The following is a 27,436-nucleotide window of genomic DNA, read 5'->3' on the forward strand; positions in this document are numbered from 1 at the left end:
GGATTTATGAGAAAGAACACTATCCACATCCAGAGAAAGAACTGTGGGAGTAGAAACACAGAAGAAAAACAATATTGCTTGATGTTGATGGGGATATGATTGGGGATGTACACTCTAAGCGATCATCCTAGTGCAAATACTAATAATATGGAAATAGGTCTTGATCAATGAATGACACATGTAAAACCCAGTGGAATTGCTCATTGGATACTGGAGGGGGGTAAGAGGAGGGGAGGGAAAGAACATGAATCATATAACCATGGAAAAAATACTCTAAATTAATTAATTAAACAAAAAAAAAGTTGTAATGATACAAATCTCCTTAATTGGTCCTAATTCTTTTGCACATACCTATCACGTGTATAGCCTAGTTTGGGCTCAGTATAATTGATAATATCTTCAGCAGCCCAGGATGGTGATTGATTTCCACAAAGAATCATCTGGACTTCTTCATGGCTGAAGGAACTCAGCTTCTCCATTGGGAAGACTTTATTAAATCCATCTTTGTTATGTAAACAAATAAAAAAAAAGACATAATCACTAAAAATGAAAAAATCCATTTCTAAATTCTGACGTCAAAATAAAATTTTAAATCATAATAACTACTGTTAACCAAATAAATTTTATTACATTAAAAGTACTAGTGGAAATATAATAATATGAATATAATAAAGTTTAGTTATAAAAAATTTCTCTGCTAAATTACTGTCACAAATTGCAACTAAGAAAAGGTAACCAACATAAAATACATAACAATGCAAACGACACTCCCCACCCAAAGCAGGCAATTATTAGTGCATAACCAATTATACAATTTAGTCACATATTTTCTTTCTTTTTTTTTTTTTTAAAAACCCTTACATTCCATCTTAGAATCAATACTGTGTCTTGGTTCCAAGGCAGGAGAGCAGGAAAGACTAGACAATGGGGGTTAAGTGACTTGCCCAGGGTCACACTGGTGGGAAGTGTCTGAGGTCTAATTTGAACCCAGACCTTCCTTTTCTAAGTTTGGCTCTCAATTCACTGAGCCACCAAGCTGCCCCATAGTCACATATTTTTTAAGCATTTGTTGTTGTTCTCTACCTCCTCCTCCAGAAACAATAAAACATAATAACATTTCTCTCAAGTTCCTGCCCAGTTAAACCTCTTGGATTTCATGATCTTCAAAAATTCATGATTCTAAAAGACTAAATCAACTAAAACTCACACATCCTCATTTCCTAATCTGGCTCCAGAGCTTCACTATGCCCCTGTAGTCAGTTAACTTTCCCCATCCTCCCTTCTGCTTTTTAGCTCCTTTTTAAGTGTTCTCCTCCATTAAACCGAACTCCTTGAGGGCAGGGATTGTCACATCCTCCTTAGTATTCCCATGGCTTTGAATAGTGCCTAACCCAGCAGGTATTTAAGAAATGTTTAATGACTCAACTAGGCAGAATGTAGGCATGCTGTTCATTTTATTTAAAAAATGACAATACAGTTATTAAACTCTATGCCTGGAGTCAAGCAGTTTAGCCAACTTCCAATAAATAGTCAATGGGTATCAAAAGGTTCTATCAGTCTTTTTGTAGTCACCTTCAAATCTCACAATATATTTTTTTACCTGGTGGTGAACTAGATAGGAGATAGGACACCCTCTATGGCAACCTTTTAGAGAGATGGAGTGCCCTGCCCCCACCCTCCAGACTGAGAGTCACTTCCCTCCCCCACACCACATGCTGAATATACCCCACTCCCAGCAGGAGAGGGAGAAAGTACTCCCATTCGGCTGCTGGGTGAGAGGGGGAAGAGAGCTGTTCCACCTGAGTCCTTTTGCCTCTCTACCAATGAACTCTTGGAGGGTGGCTGAGTGCCCACAGAGAGTGCTCTGCATGCCATCTTTGGCACCTATGCCATAGGTTCACCATTACTGCTCTATGGCAAACCTGCAAAGTATCATTTCCAAGACTAGTACCTTGCCAATGAATCCCTACAATTTAGTTTTATCTCAAAACAAAAAGAAATAAAGGAAGAGGTAGAGAAAGAGAACCCAAATATTAACAAATCTCATTAAGGAAGAATTTTGGGTTCAAAAGGGAACCACATCCCCAATTGAAAAATGGGCAAGAGACATGAATAGGCAATTTTCAGGTAAAGAAATCAAAAGTACTAATAAGCACATGAGAAAATGTTCTAAATCTCTAATAATTAGAGAAATGCAAACCAAAATAACTCTGAGGTATCACCTCACACCTAGCAGATTGGCTAAAATGAAAGAAGGGGAGAGTAATGAATGCTGGAGGGGATGTGGCAAAACTGGGACATTAATGCACTGCTAGTGGAGCTGTGAACTGATCCAGCCATTCTGGCTGGCAATTTGGAATCATGCTCAAAGGGCTATAAAAGAATGCCTGCCCTTTGATCCAGCCATACCATTGCTGGGTTTGTACCCCAAAGAGATCATAGATAAACAGACTTGTACGAAAATATTTATAGCTGTGCTTTTTGTGGTGGCAAAAAACTGGAAAACGAGGGTATGTCCTTCAATTGGGGAATGGCTGAACAAACTGTGGTATATGCGGGTGATGGAATACTATTGTGCTAAAAGGAATAATAAACTAGAGGAGTTCCAGGTGAACTGGAAAGACCTCCGGGAACTGATGCAGAGTGAAAGGAGCAGAGCCAGAAGAACATTGTACACAGAGACTGATATACTGTGGTAAAATCGAATGTAATGGACTTCTGTACCAGCAGCAATGCAATGACACAAGACAGCTCTGAGGGATTTATGGTAAAGATGCTACCCACATTCAGAGGAAGAACTGCAGGAGAGGAAACATAGAAGATAAACAATTGCTTGAACACATGGGCTGAGGCGGACATGAATGGGGATGTGGACTCGAAACTACCACATCAATGCAACTAACAACAATATGGAAATAGGCCCTGAACAAGGACACATGTTACAACCAGTGAAAATGTGTGTTGGCCATGGGTGGGGGGAGATTTTGGGGGGGGGGGTGTTAAGGGGAAAGTAGGGGCATAAAGTATGTAAACAGGTTAAAAATGAATATTAATAAATGTTTTAAAAAAAAGGGAACCACATGTGAGAAATAATTTATATGTATTCATTTCCTTCATTATAGTTAACCCTAAAAGAAAGTGTCTAAAAAGAGTCTTCTAATTACCTCTAAAAGCTTCCATCTGTTTCTGAATACCTGTCTGCATACAGAAGTCAAACATCAGATCCACATATTCCTCTGCATTGTCCATTGTAATCATCTACAAAGAAAAAAGGAAATTAGCTATTTCTAGCCTTGTCAAAGAGTGTTTCAGGAGTTTCCTAATGTACATGATATTGTTCAAGATATTATGAGACAGAGACAAGAAAATGGGGGCTGATCCCTACCCTGGTCCCTCTCCATCCCCTGCCTCCACAAGGTACAATTATCAAAGCTTAACCACTGAAACAAAACCTTTACCTCATCTTCACCTCGAGGTTTGAGATCTACAGCTGTAAACCCATAAACTCTGGAGGAAGGACAGAACTGGAAATTTAAACTGAAAAACAAAAAAATAAAGAATTAATTACCAGTTCAAATTGCTGATTGGATCCTGAATACTAGCTTATAATTAGGAGGTTCTTTCCTATGCGAATATTCTTTCATTTATTTATTTATTTTTTAGGCCTTGCCTTTTTTTTTTTTTTTTAAGGTCTTGGAGTCAATATTATGTATTGGCTCCTAGGTGGAAGAGTGGTAAGGGTAGGCAATGGGGGTCAAGTGACTTGCCCAGGATCACACAGCTGGGAAGTGTCTGAGGCCAGACTTGAACCTAGGACATCCCATCTCTAGGCCTGGCTCTCAATCCACTGAGCTACCCAGCTGCCCCTGGGAACATTTTTTAAAAAATGATCTACCAAAATGGACTCACTTCTTAACATTCAACCAACTCAGTGGACTGAGAGATAGGCCTAGAGATGGGAGGTCCTAGGTTCAAAACTGACCTCAGATACTTCCCAGCTGTGTGACCCTTGGCAAGTCACTTAACCCCCATTGCCTAGCCCTTAAAACTCTTCTGCCTTCGAACTAATACACAGTATTTCTTGACTCTAAGATGTAAGGTAAAGGTTTAAAAAAAAAAAAGATAGTAAAATATCCATGTAAATTCCCTTTAACTAGATTAACATCCCTCCCCAAAAGAAACTCCAGATTCTTTGCAACTAATAGGAATAAACCAATTAAGAGGGAAAAAATATTGCTCTAATTTCTCCAGATTTATTGATATACCTTAATATATTTTTGATATATTTGATATACAACCCCTTCATTTAAGAGATAACTATGGACCCACTAGACATGAAGTGACTTACCCAAGGTGATATGGGTAGTAAACAGCCCAAAGTGGATTCAAACCCTGTCCCTAGTATACATACTATCCTAGCTATGTGGTCATGGTTGTCACTTAATGTCTCACAGTGCCTCTAAACAATTCTCTATATCTATGTACTCTTTAGATCTGCAGTGATGAAGGGAATTCCCACATAAAAATGAAATCACAGGCTCAGACCAAAAAACTACAAAATTATTTATGAAAACCACTGGCAAATAGAAGCGCAGTTAGCAAAATGAAAGGAGAAAACAGCCTCTTAAAAACAAATCTAATTACATGGAGATATCGAGTTCAAAAACAAAAACAAAACAGCAGAATAAAATGAAAATATTAATAAAATAACTAGGGCAAGTAGTACATACAAAGTACATACAAGAAAAGACTCTCAAAAGGCATATCTACATGTCGTATAAAAAAAGGTCACTAAAAATTTGACCCTTGATTTAGGCCTGGATTTCAAGTACTTGAACTATGATTTTATTATCTTTGACAAACTAAATTTAGAGATTTTTAACTATTACTGTGGTTAATAGTCTAAACTTTCAGAACAGTAACTCCTATACCAATAATAGAGGCCTAAGTGCCAAAAAGAAATAAAAAAATTCTTAAAAATTTTTCAGAGTTTATCTAAAACTGGTCTTGTTTAAATTTTCTTCAGTTAAGACAACAGAAAGATAACAACAATATGCTTAATCTATAGTTAATGTCAGGTTTTTCCATAAATAGGCACTCCTAAATTAAGGGGGAAAAAAACACAAAGGAAAAATGTCTTTTAAGTTATTAGGTCTAAAAAAGCATACATATAAATCTTACCCTAAATCTTCTATGCTAAGAGGTGGTCCAGAACCTGATGGATTCTTCAGCATTAGATCCTGCAATTTTGTGTTCTTTTCATCTTCTGAAAGACTTTTGTTGCCTAAAATTTGGCGTCTTTTAATAGCAAGGTCTTTAATTTCTTTTAAAAATCTGGCTCTGTGTGGATTTACCAGTTCAAAATCTTCCCAAGTTAAAATCCCATTAAACCAAGCTGGGGGTTTTGGTTTGGGTGGATCAAGAATAAACTCTGATTTTGAATCTTCTTCAAAGCTTCCCACTGAGAGGGAATCATGACCTTCTTCTGTAGATGCTTCAGACTGACTTTCAGTACAGTGCAAGTCTCTATCACCTCGTGATTCATAAATCAGTTTACTCATATTGCTTTTAATGTCACCCATACACATGAGTTTAAAGAAAGGTTTAGAAATAGGTAAGTCCACAAGTCTATTGTCTTGAATGCATTTGGCCAAGAAAATTCCAAGGAAATGAAAGAGTTTTGTGATTCTTTCAAGTTCATCACTGTCTTGTGGGAATGGTGCAGTAAAAAGTCCACATGATCTTTGTACATAGTACCCAGGGGGTTTCAAACCACCTCCAAGATCAACCTGAGTGTTATAAAAAGAAGAAAATAATTAAGATTACAATTGAATCATTTGACAAATTAAGACTACTATCTTAACTCTTAGAGGGATAGGGAGAACCCGCAAATATAATCATTAGTCCAATAAATTGTAAAATAATTTTCTGGTGGCTGAATTATGTTGTTAACAAGCATTAACCTAATAATCAATTTCACTATCAGAGTATTCAATAGTAAGTTTCTCTATTTTAGTGAGACATAATTACTAGTGTGATTCACATTAACTATAATCCCAGATACCCTTTTCCAAAATATAGTTGAACCAAGTTACCTAACAACAAAAGTTATTTCAAACTATATATATGGGCAAAATGGGACAGGAGGGAAGATGCCCCACAAGACAAGAGTGGGCTCAGAGATATTTCTAATTTTTTAAAATAGTGAAAAACTCAGGTATATCTTTTCAAATCAGGTACACTGGTATCTCAAAAAAGAATATACAAAGTTTAGTGTTACTTCTGAAGTCAGTCTTAATGTTCCAGAATTCTATAGTTCATATGCCCACGATATCCTGATGGGGGGGAGAGGGTTCCATGTTTATGGGCCAGTATTTCTAAGTTAATGAGTAAAAGAAGGGGAAAATGGATCTTACATGACGTGATTCATCATCTGGGAAGTCATCATCACAAAGCCATGTTCCCAATTCAGTTCTCTGGAATTCTGCTGCCACCAGAGCATAAAATTCTAGTGTAGGTCCCAAGCCAGTTCCTTCTTCTCCCAAAAACTCAACCTAAATGTTGAAAAGATTTGGGAAAGTGGGTTTTAAAACAGTTATTTAAAAAGTTTCAAAAAGGTAAATCAGAATGCATAGTCTCATTTTAATTTTTCTATGATGGCTGAAATGTCATACATGACAAATGAAAATATCATTAAATTATAATTATCTTAAAATATAATTTAATGTCTTTATCGAGATAAAACTTGATATTTAGAAATTACTATGACAATAGTAGCAACGGTTTCACTAAAGAGGTGTTGTAGTAGAATAGAAAACATTGAGTCAGAACTCTATTCTTATTCTAGGAATATAATTATGAGCCATATGACACTAGGAAAGAGGTTACAACCTTTCTGGTCTTCGGTTTTTTTTTTCACATGTAAGTAAAGAAGTTAAGACTTCTTTCATACAGTAGAAAACAAGAAAACATTCTAATTCAAATGCTGTACCTCTAGAACTGATTTCCGATCTGCATGTATTTGCATAACATTCTCAGCCCACTCCATCAGTGAATCACCACGTGGAACTTTTACTCTTTCATGCTTAAGACGACCAACTCTAAACTCTCCTGGATCATCTCGTCTTACAGTGCTTGTTGTTCTTGTTCGTTCAACAGTGGCCTCACGCCTATTTTGTAACCACACTATTGCTCTGAAAGAAAAAAAAAGTTGTGTGCTAATGTAACAAAATATTTGGAACTAGTAAATACTAAACTATTAAAAAAGTTTGGTTAAAACATCTTTTTGGGGGCAGCTGGGTAGCTCAGTGGATTGAGAGCCAGACCTAGAGACGGGAGGTCCTAGATTCAAATCTGACCTCAGACACTTCCCAGCTGTGTGACCCTGGGCAAGTCACTTGACCCCACCCCACCCCAATTGCCTACCCTAACCACTCTTCTGCCTTGGAGTCAGTACACAGTATTGACTCCAAGACGGAAGGTAAGGGTTTAAAAAAAAATTTAAAAAAACATCTTTTTTCAAAAACAGAAGCACAAATTTTCCAAGCAACAGCAAATATATGGGAAATTACCACATCTTACTCTAAGGGGACAAATACTACAAGTCTAAAAATATATCTTAATAGCCTTCTCTTCAACGTATAATTTATTATGTAATACCTATAGAGTAAAATAAAATGAGTATTCTTGTAGCATAAATATCAATTATACTAAAACTAATAGGAAAGAGATCATTATATGTGTATCACATATAAATGTGTATATTTAAGATACAGACACACCAGCATGTGAGCATGTAGGGGGTCATGGTGGTGGTGGAAAAAGACATGCTTAAATCTTGCATTTGACTCTTATTATTAAGCAATTCTCTTAAGTTCTTTGGGCCTCAATTCATTCAGATGTAAAATAGACATAACTATGGTGGCTTGATGGATGACTTTTGTAAAGCTCAAATAAGACAGTGAAATTGAAACATTTCAGAAATTATGAATTATATACAATTGAATTATACAAATAAGTATCATAATTCTATGCATAAGGGAAAATATTTAAAATAATTAAAATACATTTCATAATCTCTAAAGTGTAGAGAATAATGTAATTATAACAAGTGTTATATTTATAACTTAGAACATTAATCCAACCCTCTCAGTTCATAAAAGTGTGTAATGTTATTTTCCAAATATATCAGGGATAAAAAAATATTACAAAATGAAGTCACCCTTATCATTACAAGCATACAGCTGTTGGGCACCATCAGAAAAAGGTACTATTTGTCATTCAATCTTTTATTTTATAATTATCACAATAACTGACAACCTATTGAGAAAGATAAATATTTTACTTTTATGTCTTACAATAGAAATGAAGACACACAGAAATTCATGTTTGGAAAAAAAATAGTATCTGACAGTTAATAGCCAACTATAAAATACTACAGAATTTTAAGGAGCTTTTGAAAGATGGGCAAATTTTCTAGCCTACAAAACTAAAGCATACCAAGCAAGGATGATGCCTAACAGCTTTTACCATTATTCAGATGGCAGTGTTTCATTCAATGAGATTTAATTCTATAAACTAGCATTAAGTGCCTATTATGTGCTGATCTTTGAAGATTACTAAAATTATGTGGATCCTTGAGGTAGAATTCTTTTATAAATGTAATATGTAAAGTATTATTTAAAAAAAAGGAATGCCACAATAGAAAATAAGTCAAGAAATTATGAATTCATCTTTATCATTCACTCAATTATGAGTTGAAATAAATCCCTACATTTTCACCAGAAGTTATTATTTGTTATTTGTAAGTTTGTTATTTGTAAGTACTGGGGAGCTTCACTAACTTAGGTGAAAGTTTTTCTACTATATAATCAAGGCAAATTCTTTTACCTGAACAATTTATATATACTTCTAGGAATTGTGTATGAACTTGCTATCTGATCCTCCCATAAAAAAATTTCCAATTAAACTGAGGAAACATTTTTATCTTTGTTTGGATCATGACTCCCTGCAGAAAACCAGCATTTTGAAGCCTAAGACCACATCTTTATATAAAGTACTCCTCTTTTATATCTCCCTCCCCCTTCCTATTTAAACTAGGTAAAACTTATATGTGAGCCTGCTAAAAGCAATGGATGTACAATTCAAAATCTTCTCTCTCTATTCTTCTCCAAACCAAAAGCAAATACTTAAAGAATATTTCAAAACAAGAATTTCTAACTATAAGGCATATACTAAAAGATAACAGCAGGAAATATCTGGTAGTTCTAACTTGTTAAGAATATTATTATGATGTTAAGCAACTTTTGAAAGCAGCTATATTTCTTACCTGGATGCTCCAAATGCTGTACAGGTGAAATAAAGCTGCCTAGTTTCAAATGGTATTAAGAAGGGACATTTGCTGGTTAACTGTTCACACCAGTCCGGCAGAGCCCCACTTGCTAGTGCCAATGGTTCCTGAAAATTATTGTATAAAACAATGATCTCAGTACTATAAATAAGTTAACAAAAAGAGTAAATTCTAATATATAATTAAGCAAACACAAAGCATGTCAAAGTTCAAATGAATAAAAGCAGTCATAAAAAATTATGCAGAGAAGAACATGTCAAAGGAAGGACTTCAAAAGCCCAGCACTTACAGTATGCATAGTTCATTGGCCTGGTGTAATTACCTCAATCTGCTGCAAGATTTTCGTAGTGATTTTTTTGCTTGTGAATTCATCTGGTGGAAAATTAAACTGAAGCTGCTCATCTCCTTCTGTAAACATTAATAAAAATATAAAAACTTGACTTGCTTTTTAAATGATGCTGAAGAAACCAGACAAGGTTCCTTACGTACCTTCTTGGGAAGATCTTGAGTAAGGGTCACTTGCAACTATATAAAGAATACGTAACAACTGTAAGACATCTTCTACTCCACATGAATTCTGTCCATTGCCTGCTTTGGCCTGAGGCTGTTCTTTGGCCAGACTAAGAATATCACAATTTTGAAAAGTAGAAATGGTTCCCTGGCTCAATCCAGACTTTGATCCATGCTCACAAAAATCCTGTAGAAATAATTAGTAATACTGATCATTAAATCACATCTTTAGGATAATCAAAAGTTAAATCTATCACTTGAAAAAAGGTTTCTTGTTGAAAGTTGCAGTGAAAATACACCTTCTCATTTGTAAAAATAGTGTATATCCCAGACCATAATCAATTTCTTTTAACAATAACTCCTAATAAGAAACATATGCTCATAAGAAATCTTAATAGCACCCAAATCTATAAGATCAGATTTTAAAATGAAATGTTGGCATATGGACATCATTAAATAAAGACACTTCTTAGAGCACCCCATTTTCACCCTCCTTCTCATAAAGGAACCTACAAAGCTGCAAAATGAAGCACACAGCCATTCCCAAACAACACAGTATTTGGATAAGGACATATACCTTGTATGCAGCTATGAGCTGAGAACAATTTCTGTTTTTCCTAATACTTTTATTAGTGCCGGTTAATTTCCAGTGGCGCAGGAAAGCAGAGTCTGCATTCTTCTGCAGGTAGGTTATCAAGTCATTCTTTGGTAGTTCATCAGTGCCAAGGTATTGTTCCACATGCTCTATAGACCAGCAACCCTACAACAGGAAGAACCAAACAATGGTCTTTCCTGATTGTAAAGTCCAAAACATTTTACATGCAACATACTAAGAGTTCTTTAGGAACATGCATTTATAATTATCAATTTATTTCTAATATGAAGTTTAAAATGCTGTTAGTACTAATTTTTTCCCAAATGGTGCATTTCACAAATAGCAATATGTTAATTACTGATTAATAAAAGAATTTAAATAATAAAGAAGCTGGTCTTACCATTTTTCCATTCTCCTTTTCTTTATCGGAATCCTTCATCTCTCTGTACATGATTCTAAATATGAAGATATTATCCAAATTAAACTTTAAGAAATTTATTTCAATGAAGTTTCTATATACTTAAAGCAAGAATCTACCCTTTGGCCACATCCTGAGGGGGATAATGAATGTAAAATCTTGGAGGAAGTTTTATGAATAGAAACAGAACAAGTTACTTCAAAACCAAGAAAGGAATAAACATGTCACTCATTATAGAGGATGAGAAAGATATGTGAACTGATTTTTTAAGCATGAATACAAACTAAGCATATAATAACAATAGCAGAAATCTCATTAAACCATATTATAGTTTGCTGATAATGAACTTGATCAACTACTGGAAAGAAATATGACAGAATGTAAAGCTATTTGTATCTCTTAAAAAAAAAAAAAAAGTAACCATTCTGTTTATTTCTTTTTCCTTCCAAAAAAGTGATGTGTTCCATAGGAGACTTTGATAGTCACAAACGACTTTATTTATTTTTATAATATCTTATCATTTGTTTTTAAAAAACAATTAAATTTCCATGGTTACATGATTCATGTTTTCTCCTTCCCCTCATCCCTTCCCCCCTCCCTGAGTTGACAAGCAATTCCATTGGATATATGATCACTCAAATTCATTTCTATATTATTCATTTAGTAACGAGCTACTTTAATAATGCAGGCTCACTGTAAAAAACTTCATTGAAATTATATAACCATATCGATATATTTTCTTTAATACTAATCAGTTCATAGTTCCTATGACATCAATTCTGATGTGTATATAATACTTTATACATATTATATACATACATTTATTCTATATATCTATATTGGAATTAAAAGGTCATAAATAGGTATTTTTAAACAATTGTTCAAATTCTAGTTAAAAAAAAAATTTCTTGGGCTATTTCTCATCACATACTAAAAAAATCTTTAACTCAAAAAGTCTCTTACGTGTATGTTGGTTCCCAAATACGACGAAGTTTATCAGATTTCACATTGCCATTGCAGGAAAACTGAAGTAATTTCTGTACATAGTAAAAGATGGTTGATCTGAAGTTAGTGAGAGGCAATTCGACTTCCCGAGTTGTTCCAAGACCTGTTACTTTCAAAGTAAGTGCTAATCTGGGTGAGGGAGTACATTCAACTTCTTCTAAGAGCTCTGAATGAGGAGTACCTAAAAAATTTGAAAACCATATGAGAAACACAGCACTACAGTAAAGCGTATAACATAATAAAATAGAAAACTCATACCAACATGCCATAATTAGTTATGTGACTTTTGGACAACTTTTGTAGCCCTTAAGTATTTCTTTTGTAAAATGAAAACAATAGCTTACCATCTAAAGGCCAGGGGATAAACTTGATCATATCTATAAGCCCCTTTTTGTCTAAAAACCTTATCTTTATGCACTATGGGTCAGTCAGGTTTATTAAGGACACTGCTAAACTATAAAACATGAAACTATCACCAGAATTAAGCAGAAATGCTTTTAAGGACATATTTAAATTGTTACTCCCCAATAGAAGTTCAAAATCAATTTTTTAAATTTACCAAAATATCTTCCATAACAGTAATATATTGAAGAATCAATGGGAACAAGTCCTATGCTCTATAAAATTAGCAGAGGTTAAACAGTGTTTCCATAGTCACCATGAGTCATTTTGAAAACAATTATTTTCTTAAGTAAGGATAAAGATTTTAAAAAACCCCAAAACCTGTGATTTCAGAAAGTTATTTGTTTTTAATAACGAATGGTGACAGCTCAGATTTATCAAAGTATAATGTATCTGAAATGCTCCCATTTACATGATTTTATATTTTCAGGATCAAATAGACCAGAAAATTATGTTTTTCTTTAGTTCACACCTTAAGCCAACACCTTTTTTCTAATCTCACTACATGGCTATTTTATGTTTAATGAGTTAGAATTAATCAAAAGACATAAAATATATAGTATTTCGTCTACACACCAGGGGGTGGAATTTCTAAATCAGTTGTCTGCTGGACATTAGTACGACCAGGTCTAGGATCAAAAGCAGGTACTAATGCAGAAAACTGCCGTTTTAGCACATAATCATCATCCCACGTTCTCCGACGTCCTCCCTTAGTTTCATACTCCTCTTCTTCCTAATTAAAAAAATTCCATGTCAAACAAACATTACCTAAGTAATAATAATTTTGTATAGGCAAAAGAAGTGCAATCAGAGAAGTGTTTCTAGGCAGCAAATTAGTTTCTTCATAGTGGATAATTTAGTACTACAGTAAAGCCTCGTGTCATGTTAGAGAATAAGGAAACACAAATTTGCATATGTACAGATCACACATAGGGCAAAAGGAATTACACTATCAAGTCCCCTAGGACTGTAATTAGTAGTTAAAGATCACACATTCTCAAAAACTACATTTCTCCTAACTTTTATTCCTGATCAATTCTACTAGTAAATAACAAGTGATGTGCCTGATAATGTGCTAGTAAATTTTTTTATGGCAAAAACTATAATAAGCATACATAAATACAACCCTACCACCTCAGTTAAAGAAAAAAAAAAGGTATATTATAGGTGTTGGACTGATACCAAAGCTGCTGACAAAGCACTTTCAACTAGCAAAAAGCTATGGTTATATATCCTCCTTTTGGCATTCACATATTAGCTTAGCCACTAAGAAACTTTTTTTTTAAGCATGCCATAAAAAGTAATGAAATGTGACCTTGAGAGGCAAAGTACCAAATACTAGAAACTTTGCTACTATGAGCTAATTGATCTTAATTGTCAAGATGAAAGAGTTCAAGATATTCCCACTCGACCAGCCCTTAGCCTCTACCACCAAACATATACTATGACCAGGACATGTGTTTTCTTTCTGGAGATTCCTTTTCTTTATTCTTTTTCTTAAATAATAGCATGTATTCTTCTATGCACATTTTTGTCATGTAATTTTAAAAAGTTTGTTAAACATATTATAAGTTGAGGTATCAGGGGTACCTTAGAGATAAAGATGACATGAAGCCTACCTGTTCCCCAAGGGGCCGACTACCTGCTCCAGAAGGTACCTGTGGCAGCTGTGATGTGACAGCATGGTGAGTCACATCAGAGCGGGAACCTGCCCGACGTTGCAGGGATGGACGCCTCAGGATCTCAAATAAGAAATGTAAAGATTTTTAATTACATTAAAACTATTTCCCCTTCTCTGACCAAATTTTGCTCCGAAACAATCAAAATACTATTAAAACAGGGAACTTTATCTCTGTAGGTCACTTTCACAAAAACTTAAAAGTGAATTGGTTTCTAAGCACCCCTCTTTCTGGTCATGACATCTCATCCAATTTATTCATTTTCTCTAAGTCACAGACACTAAAAATATCTTCCATATTTTCTCATTAAAAATTTGCTTTATTAAATTGGATCAAATATAAGCATTAATATAGAGAGGCCTAATCTCTTCAAGTTTCTACGAAGAGATTTTTCAGGCACTGGGCTTAGTTGAATAACCACAAAAAGGTCTAATTTAGGCTAAAATGAACCATATATATAGGATGCATTGAGATGCTACAAATAACATAAAATAAAGATATACTTCAATGTCATGATGCAATTCTAAATGGTTGATGGACCCAACTTTTCTTTCCCATCAGTCAAAACATTTACTGCTGCACAAGGAAAAGAATTTTTAATCACCAATTTCTTGTTTAAAAGTTTTTCCTTGATTAGCATACTTTTAATTATGCATGATGTTGGAAGCACCACTTTCCTATATTAATGAACAAAACCAACAGATTTTCTATACCATAACTTCTTCATATTCTTGATCCTCCTGGTTATCATCTTCATTCTCATCATCTTCTTCATCGGGCTCAGGCAAGTCTTCATCATCATCTAACTCTGCTAACAATGTACTAGCACGACAGCTATCAAGAAAATCTAGAGAAGAGCATTAATAATTTTCACTTTCAAAGTAATCAGTGAACTGACAAAAAATACTGTACACATCTATGGCCCAACAAGATAAAAATAAGAAGAATAAAGTATAAAATTGTATATTAAGGATGAAATGACCCAAAAATGATTACAAGATAATCTTTAAGGTAAATTGGCTAAGAATAGGCAAATAAGCAAGGACAAGATGCAACAACCAATAATGAAGTAATATAACAGAAAGGATATAATAAAAATATATTATCTTATATACTTTTCTCCACTGAAAGAGGAAATTATCTGACTGTACTAATTTTACTCCTTTCTTCAAGCTTCCAGAAGACATAAGAATAGGTAACAGATGTTTCTTTTTACTTCTCTACTTAAGGATTCAACCTAATAAAATTTCAAACCAGATATCTCACAAATTAAATTAAGTCTCCTAAATATTCTTATACCAGCATTGTAAAAGAATGTTTAATAGATGTTTTAGAGAAATAAGGAAAAGTCAAAAGGATATAGCCTAGTCCTGCATTCTACTTTTCCTACATAAGCACATTAACACATTCCCTTGCTGCATATACACGTCTATAAAGGCACACACATGTATAGGTGCATGCATACATACATATATTAGTATATGTAGTAGCTAAAAATTATGTTTTACATTTTACACAAAAAGTAAAATCAAAGAAAGTCAATAATTAACCAAAGAATAGACGTTAGTTCCTGGTTCAGATCCTGAGACAACATACAAGAAAATGGTCAATGTGGTTTCAAAGAGATAATTATAATATCACTACAACTTAAGAATACTCAGAAGTTCAAAGAATACCTTATCCAAGAAAGAAATGAGTAGTACTTACTCACTAATGATTACTTTCCATTTATTACATATATAGCTTGTTTAGTAGATAAGTTATTCACAAGTTGTTTCCCCTATTAGCTGTGAGCTCCTTAATGGAGCTGTCTTGTATCTTTCTTTTTATGCTTAGCATTACATGCTTTATATGCTTAGCACATAACAGTGCCTGGCTCAATAAATGTTTACTGACTGATTAATAAAAGCCTATGATCTCAGACATCTAAACACAAATATATGGTACAAGAAGCAAGATGAACTAGACATCTTAAGGCAAGGAGGACAAGTTGACTCAACAATAAAGATATGATGGGATAGGCAGTATGACTGTAACAAAATAGCAGTACATAATAAAGCCTTAAGGGGGCGGGGTGAGACACAATGAAGCCTATATGGGGAGGGGGGGGAGGGAGGGTGCAGGACAGAACTGGATAATAGCCTCAAAAGGCTGATACAAACTTTTTTTAAAAACCCTTCCATATTAGAACCAATACAAATACAGTGTATTACTGCTTCTTTTTTTTTTTTAAACCCATACCTTCCATCTTAGAATCAATACTGTATTTTGGTTCTAAGGCAGAAGAGTGGTGAGGGCTAGGCAATGGGGGTTAAGTGACTTGCCCAGGGTCACACAGCTAGGAAATGTCTGAGGTCAAATTTGAACCCAGGACTTTCCATCTCTGGGCCTAGCTCTCAATCCACTGAGCTACCTAGCTGCCCCCTGTATTATTGGTTCTAAGGCAGAGAGTACAAGGTCTTGGGCTGTGTTGGGGAGGGGAAGGTAAAGTGAGGAATATCCTCAGGGAGTATAGAGAGGGGGAGGGGAGTGGCCTCTCTTCTGCCCTCCAGCTCTGCCACCTATGAGTCACCCACCTTACCCCCTGTGTGCTCCCATTGGCTGCTGGCTTCCTAATAATTCCCTCTGGCTTCCTAATAATTAACTGGGGAGTGGGGGTGGGGGACAATGCCAGCCATCTTTGGCACCATAGTCTCACCACCACTGGGCTAGGCAATTAGAGGTTACGTGACTTGCCCAGGGTAACTAGGAAGTGTCAGCAGCCAGATGTAAACGCAGGACCTCTTGTCTCTAGACCTAGCTCTCAATCCACTGAGTCACCTAACCACTCCCCAAGGTCAGTAAAATCTTGAGTTACACTGAGAAGCCTAGCCTCACCTAGAAGGTGAGAGAGCCACGATACTTCACCTAGTCAATCATATCAACAGTACTGTGTTCAATTCTAGGCACTGCATTTTATAAAATCACTGATAAAGGGAAAACATTCAGAAGACAATAAGATTGGTGAAGAAAAATTAATTCATGACATGTGAAGATCAGAAAGAACTGGAAATATTTAACATGAACAAAAGAAGGCTCGGGGATATGTGACAGCTACTTTTAAGAACCTTAAGGATGAAAAATACCAAAATCCAAATATAGGCTTGATGCAATTGAGAGATGGTAGCATCAAATATCCACATTTATATGAGCAACTTCCAGTATAGAAATTACCTCCACTGATTCAGATCAGCAACTCATATTTATAGCATTGATTTTCAAAAAGTGAAGACCAGGGATACACCTAACTTCCAGGTGGTATGGCATCAAAGAGGACAGGAAAATGAATTATACCCCTTCCATAAACAATTATAGACTTGTCCCCACCACGACTAAAGCACCTCTCACATTTCTGGTCTTCTAGGATTTCAACATCCCCCAGAGCGTTGGGGCATCTGTATTATTACCAGACTCCTGACACTCACAGCTGCTGGGAGGGTGAAATTCCCTACAACAACCCCATAAAGCCCAGCATATCCCACTTCCATCATTTGCAGCTATGAAGGCCCTCAGCAGCAGGCTCTGCGGACAAAAGAAGTAGTCATTTTTCCGTGGTAAAAAATGAATAACCAAAGATAAGGAAGCAAAAGGCTGGAATTACATATCTTTCTTCCCAGACACATCTCTCTTTCAACCTTCTCAATATTTCTCACAGATGCCATCATTCTTCTAGTTACATCTGGGTATTCAAGGATTCTGATTCCCTATACTCCTCAATTTCCCTCAACTAATCTAACTGGTTGCTAAATCATTTCATTTCTATTCTCAAAACACGTTTTGCACCTCTCCCCTTTCCTCCAATCACATTGCTTATCAAAAGCCTCCTAACTGGTCTAGCTCTCTCAAGTGCCTATCCTCTCCAAGCTATCTTCTACACATTTGCCAAAGTCATTTTCCTAAAGCATGGGTCTGAACAGAATACATTCCTTCACCAGTGGCACCAATATCTCATATCTCATCTTTAACTGGTCCCTTTTAAATTTCTACTTTGGCACATTTTCTAATGTCTAAAATTATTAATACAGTAGTACTAATGCTTCTACACATACATGATATAAAAACAAATAAGCATTCACATAATGGAGTGCATGCTCAAAAAAAATATTTTTACTGGTAGAGAGAGGTACATGAGTAAGAGTCAGCTATCATTGGTCTAGGACAGTGATGGGCAAACTATTCCCTGTGGGCCAGATCCAAGCTGTAGTTTTCCCATCACTGCCTTGCACAATTTCCTAATCTGGCTGTCAGGGCTTAGTGATTAGGGAATTGCTTAAGGCAATGATGGGCAAACTGGATCTGGCCCACGGGGAATAGTTTGCCCATCACTGGTAGGACACTAAGGGGCCAAATTACTTGGACATGGTTATACTACATCTATGCATGATAGGTAGGACTTAATTTCAGGTTTTTCTGACCACAGGGCCAGTTCTTTATCCACTATGATATACTGGATCTTAAGAATTATATAAGAATGGAGTGTGATAGGTACTTTGGGAGGTAAATTCCTACTCACTAAAAGTCTTCAAGCAAAATCTAAATGACTTTACAGGTTGTAAAGGAGAATTCTTATTTAGTTATTCTGGGAAGATTCTAAAGTTCCTTTCAACTCAAATTCTGCAACTTTCAGTAAAAAAAAAAAATTATATACATATAAAATATAAACTACTTTTTGACTTAGTAACTAAGAATTTTTATAATCTAGCGCCAAATTACAAATTTTTTGTCTTATCTCTCAGTACCTTATCCTCTGCTTCAAACTGAAATGATACCTCTACCTCACCTAAATGCTTTGGTGCACTAGAGATCTCTCATTCATCTCCCATTGACCCTGTCTATTTTCTAAGAAAATCTTTCTTTTTGGGCAGCTGGGTAGCTCAGTGGATTGAAAGCCAGGCCTAGAGACGGGAGGTCCTAGGTTCAAATCCGGCCTCAGACACTTCCCAGCTGTGTGAGCCTGGGCAAGTCACTTGACCCCCATTGCCTACCCTTACCACTCTTCCACCTTTAAGTCAATATACAGAAGGGTTTAAAATTTAAAAAAAAAAATCTTTATTTTTAAGGCCAAGGCCAGACAGCATGTTTCCATCATCTTCCCTGAACCCCTTCGTTTAAATTTCTTAGCCTACCTACTATATATGATTCTATACATTTCTATTTTAGAGGTTCTCTTATAGTTATTTAACTATGTCTCACTTTTACTGGGCTTAAAGTTTGGAACAGCCTTAGCTGTGCACATAATAGATGCTTAATAAGTATTTTATGGATTTGAATTTCATTTGGTAGAAACAAAATATGCACGGTAAAATATAACAAAATTTAGGTGTTAATGGGAAAAGACAAAAAGGCCTGATAAAAGTAAAAAATCATATGGCTTTTAGAGGGAAGAATCTTCAACATATAATGTAGAAAACAAACCACATAATACAATGAAATTTCCTAATACAAAAATATTAACTGTCGAAAATATATTAAGAAATAATCATTTTTATAAAATTTAAATTTATCATAGCCTATTCAGCTACACTTTTGTTTTTCTTCTCTTTCCTGATGTTTATGTCAAGTACAGTTTTGCTAAGGCAGTTCTCCCAACCACTCTTACAAATTTAATTGCTTATGCAAGCAAGTTACTTTGCATTTTGACTCTTCTATAAAAGAATCTATATATTTAGTAATGAAATCATGCCAAGTTAAAATGATTTTCAAATCCTTAAATCAACACATACAAGTTAGAACGTGATAGAATATTTGTTTAAATATTTCTACAGGGGAAAGGTCTAAGTTCTCCCAAGAGGCAAAAAGAATTTCTATATAAAACAGCTGGTAAAATAAAATTTAATAACTTACCATATAATGAATATTCTGCTTCCTGACCTGTGTCACTCTCACTTGATGTTGATGTGAGGCTGGTGGTTAAAGTATTACTTAGTGACTGACCAACTGATAGAACGGTTGTTGCCGTGGCTACATTACTGCTGCTTGTAACACTAGATGTTGACATTGTCACTGTAGATGTAGTACCAGTTGTAGTCAAATTAGGGAAACTTTGGGCCCCCATAAGAGGAGAAGCTATAGATAAAAAAATGGCAAGTTTAATAAAAAACATGCCCATGTATATAATGACAGACAAAAAACGAAAACAAGGAAACTAACTTTTAAGTAGGCTTAGTGATAAATATAATAGCTATGAAGATAAAAAAAAAAGTAACTTGGGGAACCTGACACCAAATTGTTTCATTGTAATATAATTTTCTCAAACTGTAACTAAAAGTGTGGCCTAATATCCTAAATGTTTGACTAAATACAAATAGGAACTAAAATAATTAACATTTTCAGTCATGTTCTCCAAAACAAATTACTTTGAATATTTGGTTGCTTCAACTGGAATCAAAGCATTTTCACGGCTAAATCTAATTAATTTAATCAAGACCTACGCAAAAATTGCATTAAAATAACACTAATTTCAATGAAGCATGTCCAACAACTAACATTTCTCTCTTATCAAACTTACCTAGCTATAGTTACTCTAGGATCCAAAGACTGAAGCTTCTAAACTTTAGAACAGGAGTAGACATGAGCTAAGAATGGTTTTTACATTTTTAAATAAAGTAGACTGTACGAAAACAGGAGGTGGGATGGATTGGGTCCTTGGGCCACAGTTAGCGAGCCCCAGGCTTAAAACATAATTAATTTTGGCCCTTCATTATAAAAAGTAGTTCAATTATTATTCTGATAATATGAAAAACTGTTAAGATTCAGAAGCACTAGAAACCAATTAGAACTCCAATTTTTAAAACAATAAAATAAGCATAAGTCACTGATTAAAAGGCTCTTTTTTTACATCACTTAGAGAGTTGAGAAAAGCATTGTCTTCCATAAGGAAAAGCTCACTTACTTGCAGTACTCATTACATTCCTCCCCAGAGTATTAGTGTTATTATCACTGCTGCTTCGACTCAAATTCATGTTGTTTGTAGCATTGGTTCGTGCTATGTTTGCCACTCTCCTTACAAAAGACTCCAAACTAGAAGTTTCTCTAGAGGACAAATTAGGAACACTTGCACTAGAGCTCATAGGGGCCCCAGCAGCCAACAAAGAACTTACTGAGAGTCTGTTACTCGCTGAAGAGCTAAGGGGTCTTTGTGAAGCTGCTTCTTTGTTAGTCAATTCAGACACTGAACTAACATCAGGAGAGCTAACACTCACAATCCCCATAGATATGGCACTAGACTCTCCAGCAGTACGAACAGAACTATCAGGACCTAACTTCCTTTCAGCATTTTCACTTCCTGTGTCCGCTGTTAAGGTGCTGGTGCTCGCACTGGAGGATGACCCTACTTCAGCTTGAGGCATGCTTTCAGCAGACGAGAGAACAACAATCGGTTCATGGACATCAGTTCCTGAAACTATACTCTGTTCCATTACACTCTCTGATCTCCGCTCCATTTTGGTCGAGCCCAAGCTGATGTCGCTGCTACTGGCCACGCTACACACAGAACTGCTGCTTCCTTTTCTACTTGAGGAGCCTGCAGCAGCAGAGGTCTTGTCTGGACAGTTGTTTTTCACCAAGCTGCTCCATGATTGTGTTGTGCCTGAAACAGTGGATGAAACAGGTTTGGGTGATGCCGCTGTATCAGGGTCGTACCCTGGTGCAAGCTTGAGGTCAAATTTTCCTTCTGCGCCCATACGGTAAGAGTTTGAGCCACCAGCATCCCAGGTGACATCAATCCAGCCTGGAAAGGGACAGGAGTTTGTGAGACCCAGCACAAAGCAGACAGGAGCGTGTCAGACAGAAGCTCCACAATATGGGATCAGCTTTGTATCTCTGAGTTACTAGAAGCCATTAAATAACTTTCGTCTGCCAACTAAAATTAAATAGGATATTTGAAAATCCAATCAATTTAAACACTTTGTCTATATAAAGTTAGCAATGCCAACTGAAGGCCAATATTCTTTGGGTCATGATTCATAGCAGAACAGTGGAAAAGGCGCTGGAATTGGAGGGAGGCCTGGGTTCAACTAGCTGTGTAAGCATAGGCAAATCACTGATCTTTCTGAGCTTATTTTCCTCTTCTTTAAAATTGGGATAATACATGCACTATCTTAGCTTACGGCTGTCTTGAGAAAAGTAATCTTATAAAACCATCAATTACTAAAGAAATGTAAACTCTTATAAGTCAACTATTTAAAAATCTATTCCATGCAAAACTTTAAAAGTTACATTTCAGAAAAAGACTGGTAAGTTCTTCATTCTATTTTTTTTTACTTTTTTGACAGTTCATTTTGTTCATATCGATCCAAAATGAAAAGGCATTTTTTTTTCACCATGGGGCTTTTGTTTCATTTTTCTAAGTAAATGCTTGTAAAAGCATAAGGGAAAAAATCCTGCATTTTAGCAAATTCAGAAATGAACAAACCTTTTTTTTTTTAACTATGCTAAAAATAATACAGTCAGGTGATGGGTCTCTTTCTGGAAAAACAAAATAAAATAAAAAAACAACTTGATTCACTGCTAATACTTTGCACAAACGGAAACTTTTAAATTTTTACCAATCCATAGGGAGCATTACACATAAAGCGTTAATTTTTTTTTAAATAAGAGAACAAGAATATTTTGGTCAGATATTGAAGTTCAGAGATTCTTTTTCATGGAGTCTTATTATAAGAAGGATCAGGCATAGGAAATTTCAAAGCCAGTGAGTTGGTCTGTAATTACATACTATATTATCTCATAGACATGTTAAATGAATTATAATAAAGAATTATAACCCTTCAATTTGTATTAACATATACCTGAAAGAGAAATCATTTTAATATAAAGTGAAGGTAATTATTGAAAAAGAAAAGTATAACAATTTTTAAGATTTATAATATAATCATTTCATATATAAAGAAAAATGTATAATACATACTTTCTTTTCTAAAAGATAAAGAACTATTGTCATTTCCAAATTTAAAAGTATGTCTAAGGCAGGTAGGTGACACAGTGGATATCGTGTGTTGGACTTGGAGTGAGGAAGACTCAAATTAGAAACCTGACTCAAGTACTATGTCACCCTGGTCAAACCATTTAACTTCTCTGCATTAATTTTCTAATCTGTAAAATGGAGAAAATAATATTACTTCCTGCACAAGACTGCTGTGAGAATCAAATGAAATTGCACATGTGAAGTGCTTTGTAAATATTAAAGTACCATAAAAGCTAGCAGTTAATATTAGTGTAATCTCTTAAAAGTGTCACCTTTTATCTATCCCTAACTCAAAAGATGTAATTAATATTTAAACAAAACATTTGCCCAGGATTTATCCATAAAAGTGTTTTAATATTTCTAAACCACTTTAAAATGGTTTTAACATTATAAGCAATAGCCAGAAGTAAATGCATGGTCACTTTAAATATTACCAATCCTCTTGAAACATCCCTGATTATATGTAAAAGATTTTGTTCAGCTGTTATGCTCAACTTTTCACGACCCCATATTAGGATTTTCTTGGCAAAGACACTGGAGTGGTTTACCATTTCCTTCTCCAGTTCATTTTACAGATGAGGAACTGAGGCAAACAGAGTTAAATGACTTGCCCAGGTCATATAGCTAGTAAATGTCTGAGGCTGGACTTGAATTTGAAGTTGAAGTCTTTCTGATTAAAAGCCACAGTGCTTAGACAGGCAACTCAGTTATCTGATGGAGTTAATTATATATAGCATATTCCCAGAAATATTTTCAGGATTTAATCTATTTTATTTGGCTAGCACCTTAATTTTCTTAATTTGTCTTGCATGCAGAGTAGCCTTTTGAAATTAACATATTTCTTTCCTTGCAGAGAGAAGGGATAGGAGAGATGAGAAGTTTTAGAAACCTTATTAAACCAAATTTTAAAATCTTTTATATTTTAAGGGTTAAGTTTAATCTTTTTCTTTATAAATATATGCTCTCTTCTTCAGCTTTCCCATGCAGATAACTCCATCTTAGAAACCATTACATAATCAAAAATTCAGTTCTAAATTAAATTTTTTTTGAAACTCAAAACAGATTTCCCCATAGAAACCTCAACAAATAGTTCTGAGGTCATTCCACAAACCCTTATCAAACTTACCAGTCATAGTATGTTATTAATACAGTAGAAGATAACTGATACATAGACTAACATTTCTATGGAGAAAATATAGAATTCTAACTTGGGAGGCTAGGCAGCAGGAATAATGATTCTCTCAGCTCTATGATACTGGTGGTAGCTGCCATCAAACCTAGGACAAGAGGTCCAGAAGGGATGAAGAATAAGGGCAGAGTCCAGTAAGTGGAACTGGGATTAGGGGCCTGGGGGGTATGTACCAAGACCTCTTGCTGTTACAAATCATGGATATTACTTCAATCCAACTCAACTCTGTGTTTTCTTCAAAAACAAAAAACAAACAAACAAACAACTAACAAAAACCCAGAGGAATTGGAACATCTATCCTCTTTCTCTACAGAGTCTTTAAATGTTCAGATCACTGATCCAGTTAGATGTTATTATGTTGTATGCTAAATTCAACAAGTGAAAACTTCTGACCTGCTAAAGTACTACAGGGAGACTAAGTATTAGCTTGGTATCTATCACTTCTAGTCCCTTAAGACTTAGAAAGAGCTAAATTCGTTTTCTTCTGTATAACTATCCAAGAATTTCTTAATAGTGATTCCATTCCTTAATGTTTAAAAATGTGTTTATTTAATATTCATCTTGTACAAACACTTCATTCTACTTCCAGCTTCTCGCTTATATTCCATGAATCAATCTACGCTTTCCCCAGTACTCAATAGCTTATGCAATAATTATTTAATAACATAGCTTGAGATTTCGTAGTGATAGTTTACATTTATTGGATTGGTTTATCAATATATTCATTATATTATTATCTAAAAGTCTAATTATATGAAATAACCCATTAGTATTTTTATTGAAATCTCATTAAATTAACAAGTTAGTTCGAAAAAAAACTAACATTTTTAGTATAAATGCTCAACCTAAACACATGTAGTTTAACAATTACGTCTTTTGTCTGTCAAAATCATTGAAACTATTTTTGTATAACTCTCTTTAATGTTTATTTAATCAGAGTTAATGCTCAAAGGATGGGAAACTAAGGGAGTGATTATTTAGGGAATGATTGAACAAATTACTGTATTAAAACATAATAGAATACTGTGTTATAAGATGATGAAGGGGTTATTTCTTAGCAAAATCAAGGAAGACATGAATGAACTGACAGTGAAATGAGAACTAAGAGAAAAATGTATACTCGAAGATCAATGTTATAAAAACAAACAACACTGGAACACTTAATAATTCTGATCAATTTAATGACCAAGCATGATTCCAGAGTAACACTGATAAATCAAGCTATCTACTAACTGACCAACAGGCTATGGGATTTAGGTTACTAAGTATAAGACACATATTTTTGACACTGTCAATGTAAGAATGAGTTTTGCTTTTCAGTGTACTGTTATAAGTGTTTTGTTCTTCCATTTTTATTTCTAGTGGGCAAGAGGGAAGAGAAAGAAAAAAAAAGCTTTATTGATTGAAAGAGCTAAAATTTTACTTTAAAAAAAAAGCAATAAATAATTAAGATTAGGATTTTTAAAAAATTAACCACACACAAAGAAGTCAATACTCAACATGTCTTATTTTTATTAAATAAGTTAAAGGGGAAAGTATGGGTACCACAAGAGTCCCAAGAAAGAACAAGGACTGAACCTTTTAGAGAGAAGAGATAATTTATAAAAAAAGAAAATGGAATATTCTTGTGTTAGAGAAGTATCCCACTAAAGATAAAGAAAAATGGAAAAGGACCCAACTTTAGATGATCCAAAATGCTCTATCAAAATATACAAGCCTTTCATATTTGACTTTACAATAGGATTAAATTTGTTTTCACTGAAAATTAACATGGACAGATGCAACTTCTCTCCCTCGTAACCATTTGGTAAATAATTATCTTATAAGGAAGCTACAATAACATATATTTCACAAACTCTCATTAAGATAAACAATTCTGGGAAGGACTGTTTTTAGTTATCATCTTAAGAGATCCCAAACCCTAATATATATTAATATACCTCAATATACCTAATATAATAATAAAATGAATATACTTCATTATACCTAATATACCTCAAGCCAGCTGAAACTTATCACTCCACATACTGCCAGTTAAGTCCATTTCTCCTGTAGAGTTGTAGCAGGTACACTTTGATTATTGCTAAATACAAGACAAATCAATCTATCTGTGCTCTTTCCTTGGCACTAAAATTAATTTCAAGAACAACTTAACTAAAGAAAAGTGCTCTCATTTAAAAAGAGAATGCTTGCCAAAACATAAAGAAAATTCATGTTTTGACTTTTAAAAAAATGGTCAGGCAACAACTTTACTGCCAAGGTCCCACAGGAAATTTATTAACGATTTTAGGCTCATATTTGGATTTTTTTTTTGGTGTGTGTATTAAATTTAGAAGAATGGAGTTAACGAAAGAAGAAATAAATGAACTTACTGAAGAATTTTGCACTGGTATTTCTATTTATATGATAAAGGAAAGTTAAATTGTACCTATGTAATATTCAATATGTTAAAAATTAAAACAGGGTCATTTTTTCATGCAAAATTGTTTTAAGATATAGAACAGAAAAAAATATATAGAAACTTCACTTCCTATTGTTTTTATTTGGCAAGTTTCTAAAAAGAAGGACCCAAATGCTTTAGTTATTTCTTTTTTCTTTTTTAATTAAAAACCCTCACCTTCCATCTTGGAATCAATATTGTGTATTGGTTCCAAGGCAGAAAAGTAGTAAGGGCTAGGCAATGGAGGGTTAAGTGACTTGCCCAGGGTCACACAGTTGGGAAGTGTCTAGGCCAGATTTGAACTTCTCATCTCTGGGCCTGGCTCTCAATCCACTGAACTACCAGCTGCCCCTGCTTTAGTTATTTCTGATAGTTCTGATCAACATTTAGTCTGATAAATCAAATTAAAACCACCACTAAGAACTTTTCACAGTTAAGAACTGCAATCTCATGGATATTAACTTTAGCTGCAATACTCCAAGATAATAATGAAGTTAGGTAACAATCTAAGGAAATAAGGAAACGGTCAAATAATCAATGGAAAATTTACTCCATTAATTTAATTCTAAGGGGGAGCTCTTACAAAGAAGGAATGATAGGTGAAAGTAAAAGTTAACTGCACAGATCCTTCATGTTCTTATGCAATGGGAAGCTTTTAAAAAAGCTTTGTAATAAGATTTACAGTACTAAAAAAAGGGATACGTTTACTAGAAACGAAAAAAAGATAAGATATCTACAGAATATTACAAAATAAAAGACAAATAAGAACATCATAATTGCTAGGCTAAAAGTAGAAAGAAGTATTTGTAAGTTATGTGCATGGCAAAGTGATAGTAAAATTTCAG

The 27,436-nt window shown here is 34.6% G+C and overlaps 1 protein-coding gene across 1 annotated transcript in view; it reads right to left on the bottom strand.

The window, feature by feature from the left end:
• HECTD1 (HECT domain E3 ubiquitin protein ligase 1) overlaps positions 1–27,436 on the bottom strand; it is a 119,735-nt gene that overhangs the window by 10,344 nt on the left and 81,955 nt on the right. Inside the window, exons 25-41 of the mRNA XM_044665058.1 lie at positions 20,890–21,726; positions 19,842–20,063; positions 14,672–14,805; positions 13,899–14,021; positions 12,856–13,012; positions 11,836–12,058; positions 10,855–10,909; positions 10,437–10,619; positions 9,839–10,046; positions 9,672–9,757; positions 9,329–9,456; positions 6,992–7,193; positions 6,417–6,554; positions 5,182–5,789; positions 3,459–3,537; positions 3,165–3,258; positions 352–502 (exon numbers count right to left, since the gene is read on the bottom strand). Of these exons, the coding sequence (XP_044520993.1) occupies positions 352–502; positions 3,165–3,258; positions 3,459–3,537; positions 5,182–5,789; positions 6,417–6,554; positions 6,992–7,193; positions 9,329–9,456; positions 9,672–9,757; positions 9,839–10,046; positions 10,437–10,619; positions 10,855–10,909; positions 11,836–12,058; positions 12,856–13,012; positions 13,899–14,021; positions 14,672–14,805; positions 19,842–20,063; positions 20,890–21,726 (3,628 nt within the window). The remainder of the gene's footprint in view (positions 1–351; positions 503–3,164; positions 3,259–3,458; positions 3,538–5,181; positions 5,790–6,416; positions 6,555–6,991; positions 7,194–9,328; positions 9,457–9,671; positions 9,758–9,838; positions 10,047–10,436; positions 10,620–10,854; positions 10,910–11,835; positions 12,059–12,855; positions 13,013–13,898; positions 14,022–14,671; positions 14,806–19,841; positions 20,064–20,889; positions 21,727–27,436) is intronic.

Source organism: Gracilinanus agilis, chromosome 2 (assembly GCF_016433145.1).
Source record: "Gracilinanus agilis isolate LMUSP501 chromosome 2, AgileGrace, whole genome shotgun sequence".
Lineage (NCBI taxonomy): Eukaryota > Metazoa > Chordata > Mammalia > Didelphimorphia > Didelphidae > Gracilinanus > Gracilinanus agilis.